At 42.5% G+C, this 9,864-nt stretch overlaps 1 protein-coding gene across 6 annotated transcripts in view; it reads right to left on the bottom strand.

Annotated features, from left to right (window-relative positions):
- Positions 1 to 216: 216 nt before the first annotated feature.
- MDM2 (MDM2 proto-oncogene) overlaps positions 217 to 9,864 on the bottom strand; it is a 133,962-nt gene continuing 124,314 nt past the window's right edge. For all 6 annotated transcript variants that reach the window (XM_063927496.1, XM_063927497.1, XM_063927494.1 and 3 more), the window contains exons 10-11: positions 5,397 to 5,474; positions 217 to 4,312 (exon numbers count right to left, since the gene is read on the bottom strand). In XM_063927496.1, the coding sequence (XP_063783566.1) occupies positions 3,749 to 4,312; positions 5,397 to 5,474 (642 nt within the window). In that variant the 3' untranslated portion in view covers positions 217 to 3,748. The remainder of the gene's footprint in view (positions 4,313 to 5,396; positions 5,475 to 9,864) is intronic.

Raw genomic sequence — 9,864 nt, 5'->3', positions numbered from 1 at the left:
AATAAAACAACATAGTAAATAAAAGTAAAAGGCTGATCGTAGCCCAAAACGAGTGTTCGGCTCCCTCAGGCACATAATCTAAACAGAGGCCAGTGTGGTATAAAGGGGAGGATCAAACTCAGATTCTTAAGAATGCAAGGCATCACTCATCACCCATCTATACCCCAATGTTAACTCCAATGTCCCCCAGTGCATGAAGGAGAAAAAAAGCAGTGATAGAATTAAATATTTTAATAACATGAATTCACAATATTTTAACTATATACAGTGCGTTTAGTTAGAGGTTTTAAAGACGGTGATAATGTACACATCGTCTCTTATGACTGGGAAATATTTCACAGTGCAAAAACAATTTAACAAGGTGCTAAGAGGCGACAGTACTAAAACAGCCATCAGTCTGGTTTTACTCTCTGCATCAGTGTATAGTTACAATATGGCAAGTATTACTGTAGCCGAGACCATGAGATGGAAACCTGAAATAAATACTAAAATACATTAAAAAACACACAGTATAAGCTTATAATTAAATGGATGTTCTAATTAAAGAATATCATTTTGATTAAATGTATTGGATTTAAAATAACCATGGACATAAATCAATAGCAGAGAAATCTTTACTATTTATCTTCAATTGTTGAGTAAAATTAATAGAATAAATATTACATGGGGGGTGGTAGCAAGTGGCTTTCAAACAGTACTCAACATAACTTCTGCTATAAGAGAATCAAAATGTTTTGTCCATTAACGAATACTGCCAGTTACTAATGGACATACATTATGTATTTTCACTGCGCATTTTAGAGCAAGCATTTGTTTTGTTATTTATTAACTACATTGCATGTAAATATTAAGTGGGCACCAACGCTATAAATGGCACAGAGGTTACCACTGAAACCTTACAACACTAGGACCATAGGTTCAACTCCCCTATCTGTGTATTTATATATTTGCCTATTGTGTGGGTTAGTTCCGGATTCGGCACTGCCAGCAGCAAGTATCGCTAATCCTAACCCCCCTGGAGACTAACTCTAATCTCCCCTCCTGCAGCCTATTACTAACCCTTCCTGATCAGTGCAGAATGTCTACATTTTGAATATGTAGACATATTCAATGTTAATATTTCAATAATGCCAACATAATAACTGTTGACACTGTAATATTAACATTATGAACACATCCATTCTTTATATAGTTCACACATATTCCATTATGCTTTACAGAAGAAAAAAAAATCATTCATATCAGCCTCTGCCTAAGGGGAGCCTCCAATCTATATTTCCTACCACATGTACATGTACTCTAGGGATACGTTCAATTTGCCAGCTGTCAGGATACCAGCGCCAGAATCCTGCCAGCCAGAATCCCGGCAAAACAGGACTATGCCCAGTTGTGAAGCGCAGCGCGTACGCAAGGGGACTCTTTGCGTTCCCCCGCTGCCGGCATTCTGGCGGGTGGGATGCCGCTGTCTGGTAACGGACAGGGGAGCCGGCGTCCCGCCCGCTGGTAAATCATACTGAATCCATACCATACATTATTTATAATGGATGTTTCAACAGACATCCAATAACCTACCAGTATGTTTTTGTATTGTGGACCCACAAAAACATGGGTAGAACATAATAGGGCCCTGGAGGAAACTGATCCTAAGACCTCAGTGCTGTGAGGCAGCAAACTAACCACAGCACTAAAGTGCTACCCATTAGTATCCTCTTTAATTTATTTAAACAAGTATACATAATAAAAGATGACAGAGAAAAGAAAAATTATGAGAATTAGCAAAAGCAGTAGTGGAGGCAGATCATGTTACTGTAGGATGTTGATAAGAAAGACTGCATTTCAAAGAAGATTATTAAATTTGATAAAATAGTATATATTAAGAGAAAACAAGAAAATATTCAATTACAGCAACAACGTAACAAGCAAATGAAAAAGGGAGTATAACAGTACCCTGGAAAAGAAGTTTAGCAGTAACCAAAAACTCAGAATGCTAAATAAAAAAATAATAAAAAAATAATAATAATAATAATAATAATAATTATGCTGGTTATTCCATGAGCAGAACAAAAAGCTGTAGCAAATGCCAAAGTCCTCTTCAGCGATCTATGCCTTAGTGTATTGGGCAATGGAAGGTAATGTGCCAGAGTACTGAGCAAATAAGCATTCATACATGGAATTGGAAACAAAGCGAGACCTCATGCAATAAAAGGTTTGTTGTGTGTGACTGCACATTGCTACTCTGTACAGCCAGTACTTATTGAACATTTCTGTTGCCCTGTTACCCCCATCTATTTTGTCCGCTATCAGGTGGAAGTCTTAAAAGTAATATTAATTACAAAAGGATATCCAGTACTTGCCCATAAACGAGTCAAAAATCAGTTTCCATTTGGACAACAACCTTAAATGTAATACAATATCCACTTAAAAATTAGAAAATGTACATGCTAGAGTCAATAATGCAAAACTGCAGCATTGTACATAAACTGAGGAAGAGGTAACTAAAGGAACCTTTCATCAGGAACTGCCTAGCACGATGTGAGTAGTACCATTAGTTTATATAAGCAATGGAGTAATAAATTACACTATGGACAAGTGTTGGGAGTGTTACCAGAGTCCAATATTGAGCCCTGGCATTAAGACAACAGTTCAGAAATCATTATATCAGTATAGTCACAATTACCAACCAAAAGGGTGAACAAGGCACTAAAAAGGTATTAGTGTTCTGCACAGCAGACATTGTTATACATATGCTATATATTCCATTTTTCACCATAAACTTTCTGCAAAGCCATCAAACTATGGAAAATACAGGTGTATATAGCCACAAAGGACATCTCTAAATTGAATGTACTTCACAAGTCTTTACATCCATGCTGCACAAAACACTGCCAGCTGAACACAGTTGTTCCAACTATGTGAAGACATCAAGTGACATTAATAAATACATTTGGAAATGTTCCTGTGAGTACACAAGACTGAAACTGCGTGATGCTCCTCCTTATATGAAAAAGTGCATGCCATCATTCTTCATTACCAAAATGATTACTTGCAGAGTCCTTAAACTTTTGCAGATAGTCCATTGTGCATAGGTAAAATGCTAACCCCAAGCAGAAAATAAAATAATTAAAAATTATCTTCCAAAAACTTTTGAAGTTTATGAATAATGTTTCTTTTCAGAATAAAGCAGTGTGACACTGCTTATAGATTAAAAAGAGTCTATAGAATCATCAGTGCGTTGCGTCACAATTTAGGGTGAATTGAGATTTTCTGCTAAAGAGATTTACAATCCTGCAGAGCGCTCAATGAAGCTGTGCAGACAACAGATACAATGTACATAGATGAGAAGTGTGACAGATACTTCATGTAATTATGCTCTGCCATTACGCTACCTAGTCATTTGTAAATGACCGGTGAATTTATCTCACCTCGTGTCTGGCAAAAGCTTGTATTATGCAAAACGATGTTACAAAGCGAAAAACTAATGGAAAAAAAAAAAAACACACACGCACTGCATCCACTCTACTAGAGAATTTTAAACATTTTATATTTTTGCAAGAACTTAAATAAACTTCATTAACCACTGCTAGCATGTGCCCACTGAGTTTAAAGTAAAAGGCTTTTGCATTGTCACTTTTCCCACCATATGCAAAAATATATATTCTATATATTTGGAAATTCATTAGAGATGTTATTATAGGTTACAATTGTCTTTTTTGCAACCTCCGTAAATCCTTGGGAGTATGGATACTCTTTAGCTGAAATAGGTTAATACAATCATTTGAATTGGCTGTCTGCAGACAGGACAAGGCTTGTTCCTTTTCTTAAGCTTTTTGGCGCAGGTAAAGCATGCCATGAGATGCCCTGTTCTGCCATGGACAATACACCCATTCTTCGGCCTGGTCTGACAAATGACACAAGGTTCCACAGCAGAAAGGGGCAGGCCTCGATCTGTATTTCCCTCTTGAGCATGTTCCTGCTCACTCTCTCTGTACTCCTCTTGACTGCAGGAAGCAGTGCTACCAGATGTGGAAGGCTGAGAAAAATCCTCGGTCTCCTGGGACTCTAGGCTTTGCATACCACAGTCCTCTTTCTTTGAGAGTGATGAATCTTGTAAATCTGTCAGCTTTGCTTTTTTCCCATCGGGTACATCAATGCCTTCATCTTCCTGTGACTCTTCCATCTCTTTTCTCTTCAAAGAGCAAGGATTGGTTTCCTTTTGGTCAGGAAGCCAGTCTTTCCGAAGACACCAACATCTGTGACAGTATCTCGGAATAGGTGGGTTCATCTCATCACATTGTGAACACTTCCAATAATCCTGCAATGACAGGTAAACATCAACTGGAGGTCAGATATATGCGTACAGGAATTTGTTTTAATGTAAAGGGCCCCATACACTAGGACGATAATGCCCAATTTCATCCGATTACAGGCATTCGACCCAATATATCGGAAGAATCGGGCATTTTGGAGGTGTTTCCGATCCGATGCACATTCCCGTGAGCATTGGATCGGATCCTCCAGATTGAATGTGCTGCACATTCAATCAGGTCCGACCTGGGGGCATGGCTGGAATCGGCCAAGATACATCGTATGCAAAAGGACAGCATACGATGTATATTGGGCGATCCTGCTGTCCGGGAGGCTGCCGGGGTGATCGCCTGTGACATGTGGTCGCATAAGTGTATGGGGCCCTTAAGAGTATTTGAGCTGTTTTTATGGTTTGTATTAAATTGGCGTTTTACTACACAATGAATGGCCTTGAGCCTGGTTTCTTGGGTGCCTTTGGTGAAGGGTCTCTGGAAATGTGAGGAAAACCTTGAGGAATAGTGATCCAAACATTGCTCTCTGAAGTGGGAAGCAGATCCTTAAACCATCCAGATAAACTATATACTGTACAAAGAGTATTAGATGTACACAAACTACCTATAAGTCACTCAAATGAGCTGTAAAATTTACTACACTGTGGGGGTCAACCCAATTAGGTGCAAGTTGCAGTTTTCTCCGCAAATTTGTATTGCTATCCAATTAGAAACTCGCTCTGTACCAGTCAGAGTAAACTATTTTTCCAGTCACACCTCACTGAGGGTGAGAAATTGTAGGTAAAATCCCTAGGGCCAAAAATGAATGTCCTTAATTTTTTTTAAAGCCAAAAATAATTGCTTTGGATCATTTACAACATATTTTTTGTACTTGTGCGCGTTTCATAAAACAAACTATTGGTGTCTATTTCTCTCTGGGCCGGTGTGGCAGGGAGCAGCTCAGTTATCACCAAAACACTTTGCAAAGTATTATTTCCATCTATTTTATAGTTCTATTTATAAGTGCAGCATCAGGGGTCATATTTGTGAATAGTTTCACTTGTTCATAATTCTGTATCCATTGTGAACAAAATTACTTACAGCTTCAGATATCTCAGTATCTTCATCAAAGGAGTCAGCGTCTGTATCTTCAGCTTGGTATATAGTCACTTGATATACCTATATTTACAGAATGTAAGAAAAAACATTAAAAAAAGAAAATAGTATTCATATAAAATCAATTCATAATCCATACAAGATGGCTTTTGTAAAAACAAAGCTTTAAAAAAAAATCCAATCTGCATATTTTGATTAAGCAATAATACAGTCACAATTAGTAATTCTGAGAACTACATTTATTGCATACACTTAACTAGTCATATTCCGTCTCCTACACAACAGTTCAAAAAGTGAAGACATATCATAACAAATAATGCAATGTCTGGGAGTAGATTGGACAAGCAACTGCTTTTGTATTAAATCATCCCCAAAAGAAGCACTAATTTAAAAACCATTTTGGTCACAATAAAATATATAAGAGTCATTTTCAGGAAAATACAACCTTGTAGATTTATTGACCACTATAAATATATCACTGTCTGAACGAATTTCAGTAACAAAAAACTACTATCAAACTAAACAAGTGATTCAAGTACAGACAATGATTCAAGTACAGACTGCTTCAACTATGTATCCAATATCCTGTGGCCTTTTTCCTGTACATTTATCAAGCCCAGCAGTGTTTCATGCAGCTACCACATTGAGCATCAGATCATTGGTCAGTCATTTAAACACAATGGCTAAGTTGTACAGAAGCTAGTGAAGAGAGAGAAAAGCTTCTCCACAGAAAACTCAGAATTCTTATTAAATGAACATTCATTGAAAAGGTAATGCACACAAACTATTTTCTCACCAAAGTGGCAAGATCCAACCTTTAAACCAGGAGTGGGGAACCTTTTTTCTACCGAGGGCCATTTGGATATTTATAAAATCCTTCGGGGCCATACAAAAATTCTCAACTTAAAAAATTACCCTGCCCCCCAGTAGGTCTGGCCCTTAGAGGTACTGTGTGTGTGCGCGCCAGAGGCGCGCACGCGCCAAAAAAATGGGTGTGGCCAGTTAAAATGGGACGTGATACACATATGCCCCCAATAGTGCAGTGCCAGATCCACAATTGCCCCCACAGTGCCAGGTATACAAATGCCCCCCACAGTGCCAGGTATACAAATGCCCCCCACAGTGCCAGGTGTACAGATGCCCCCACAGTGCCAGGTGTACAGATGCCCCCACAGTGCCAGGTACACAGATGCCCCCCAAAAAATGGGTGTGGCCAGTTAAAATGGGACGTGATACACATATGCCCCCAATAGTGTGGTGCCAGATCCACAATTGCCCCCACAGTACCAGGTATACAAATGCCCCTCACAGTGCCAGGTATACAAATGCCCCTCACAGTGCCAGGTATACAAATGCCCCTCACAGTGCCAGGTATACAGATGCCCCCACAGTGCCAGGTATACAGATGCCCCCACAGTGCCAGGTGTACAGATGCCCCCCAAAAAATGGGTGTGGCCAGTTAAAATGGGACGTGATACACATATGCCCCCAATAGTGTGGTGCCAGATCCACAATTGCCCCCACAGTACCAGGTATACAAATGCCCCTCACAGTGCCAGGTATACAAATGCCCCTCACAGTGCCAGGTATACAAATGCCCCTCACAGTGCCAGGTATACAGATGCCCCCACAGTGCCAGGTATACAGATGCCCCCACAGTGCCAGGTGTACAGATGCCCCCCAAAAAATGGGTGTGGCCAGTTAAAATGGGACGTGATACACATATGCCCCCAATAGTGTGGTGCCAGATCCACAATTGCCCCCACAGTGCCAGGTATACAAATGCCCCCACAGTGCCAGGTATACAAATGCCCCTCAGTGCCAAGTATACAGATGCCCCTCACAGTGCCAGGTATACAAATGCCCCTCACAGTGCCAGGTATACAAATGCCCCTCACAGTGCCAGGTATACAAATGCGCCCACAGTGCCAGGTATACAGATGCCCCCACAGTGCCAGGTATACAGATGCCCACACAGTGCCAGGTATACAGATGCCCACACAGTGCCAGGTATACAGATGCCCACACAGTGCCAGGTATACAGATGCCCACACAGTGCCAGGTGTACAGATGCCCACACAGTGCCAGGTGTACAGATGCCCACACAGTGCCAGGTGTACAGATGCCCACACAGTGCCAGGTGTACAGATGCCCACACAGTGCCAGGTGTACAGATGCCCACACAGTGCCAGGTGTACAGATGCCCACACAGTGCCAGGTATACAGATGCCCCCCAAAAAATGGGTGTGGCCAGTTAAAATGGGACGTGATACACATATGCCCCCAATAGTGCAGTGCCAGATCCACAATTGCCCCCACAGTGCCAGGTATACAAATGCCCCCACAGTGCCAGGTATACAAATGCCCCCCACAGTGCCAGGTATACAAATGCCCCCACAGTGCCAGGTGTACAGATGCCCCCACAGTGCCAGGTACACAGATGCCCCCAAAAAAATGGGTGTGGCCAGTTAAAATGGGACGTGATACACATATGTCCCCAATAGTGTGGTGCCAGATCCACAATTGCCCCCACAGTGCCAGGTATACAAATGCCCCTCACAGTGCCAGGTATACAAATGCCCCCCACAGTGCCAGGTATACAAATGCCCCCCACAGTGCCAGGTATACAAATGCCCCCCACAGTGCCAGGTATACAAATGCCCCCCACAGTGCCAGGTATACAGATGCCCCCACAGTGCCAGGTATACAAATGCCCCCCACAGTGCCAGGTATACAAATGCCCCCACAGTGCCAGGTATACAGATGCCCCCACAATGCCAGGTATACAAAAACCCATCACAATGCCAGGTATACAAAAACCCATCACAATGCCAGGTATACAAATGCCCCCCACAGTGCCAGGTATACAAATGCCCCCCACAGTGCCAGGTATACAGATGCCCCCACAGTGCCAGGTATACAGATGCCCCCACAGTGCCAGGTATACAGATGCCCCCACAGTGCCAGGTATACAGATGCCCCCACAGTGCCAGGTATACAGATGCCCTCCCCCCTCCCCTCCGTGCTCCTTTAGGCGGGACACGGAGGAGAGCGCAACTGTCGGGTGGGAGCGGCAGCGTGTAGTACTTCAAACCAGCCGCCGGTTCGAGAGCCAATCAGAGCTCGCGGACCGGCAGCCGTGGCTCCTGATTGGCTCACGGACCGGCGGCTGGTTTGAAGTACTACACGCCGCCGCTCCCACCCGACAGCCGCGCTCTCCTCCCTTTTCTGACAGCTGAAACACGCTGCCGCCGGACTGAGCGGCAGCGTCTCACTGACACAAGCTGGTGGGCCGGACCAAACGGCTTCGCGGGCCGGATGTTCCCCACCCCTGCTTTAAACCTATAAATCCTTAAGTATTCATTTAGAAAATCCTTTTAAAATAAACATTTATGGAGGCCAAGAGGGATAACAAATAGTCCCCTTTCTTGGTCTGACCATAGACCCTGAAGCTGACAATCTAGGACCAGTGCTCCCCAACCTCTCTGAGACTTGCGTCCGTCATCAGAATTTTCCAATTCCTGACTCCGAACCTTTTTCTCGCGGTGAGATAGTGTATGTGGAGCTACCAGTGTAGTGAAACTCTTGCCCTTGGAGACAACCGCACCATCTGATGAATTTGTAGATGAGCCTGACCACAGACCACAGAGAGAAGATCCAGTTGAAAAGGACGTGAGTGAAATATTCCGAACTGGAGTGCTTCGAAAGATACCACCATCTTTCCTAACAGACAAATGCACAAGTGCACCGAGACTGTCCGTGGTTTGAGCACTAACTGTACCAGATGACGAATACTCAGTGCTTTCTTTTCTGGCAGGTAAAATTAGTTGATCCACCGTATCCAGAATCATTCCTAGAAATTTAATTCTTTGACACGGGACAAGGCTTGATTTTTTAAAGTTGACAATCCAACCGTACTGAACTAGTACATTGTACGTCAGTAAGGCATTTTTCAGGAGTATTTGTTGAGACGAAGCCTTGATGAGAAGGTTGTCTAAGTACGGAACTATTATCACTTCCAGGGTACTGAGATGAGCTATCACAGAAATAACTTTTGTGAATACCCGAGGTGCTGATGAGAGGCCAGACGGTAGTGCCTGAAATAGATAATGGTTTTGTTGTACTGCAAACCTTAAGTATGCCTGATGCAGTGACCAGATTGGAATGTGTAAGTACGCATCCTTGAGATCCAGTAAAATCATGAATTCCTGTGGTTCTAAACCTGCAATCACTGACCGCAGGCATTCCATCTTGAATCTGTAGTAAGTGAAAAACTGACTGAGCCCCTTCAAGTTCAATATCGGTCTGACCGAGCAGTCCGGCTTTGGTACTACAAAAAGATTGGAATAACCACCTTGACTCTGTTGGTGAACTAGAAACTGAACTAAACTGGTGAATCTACAAAAGACCGTATCGCGGTCTGCAGAACTGCCTTTTTATCTCCTGACAGAGG

Source organism: Pseudophryne corroboree, chromosome 6 (assembly GCF_028390025.1).
Source record: "Pseudophryne corroboree isolate aPseCor3 chromosome 6, aPseCor3.hap2, whole genome shotgun sequence".
Lineage (NCBI taxonomy): Eukaryota > Metazoa > Chordata > Amphibia > Anura > Myobatrachidae > Pseudophryne > Pseudophryne corroboree.
The sequence above is the reverse complement of the archived record's forward strand: the minus strand, read 5'-3'. Positions and strand labels throughout refer to the sequence as shown.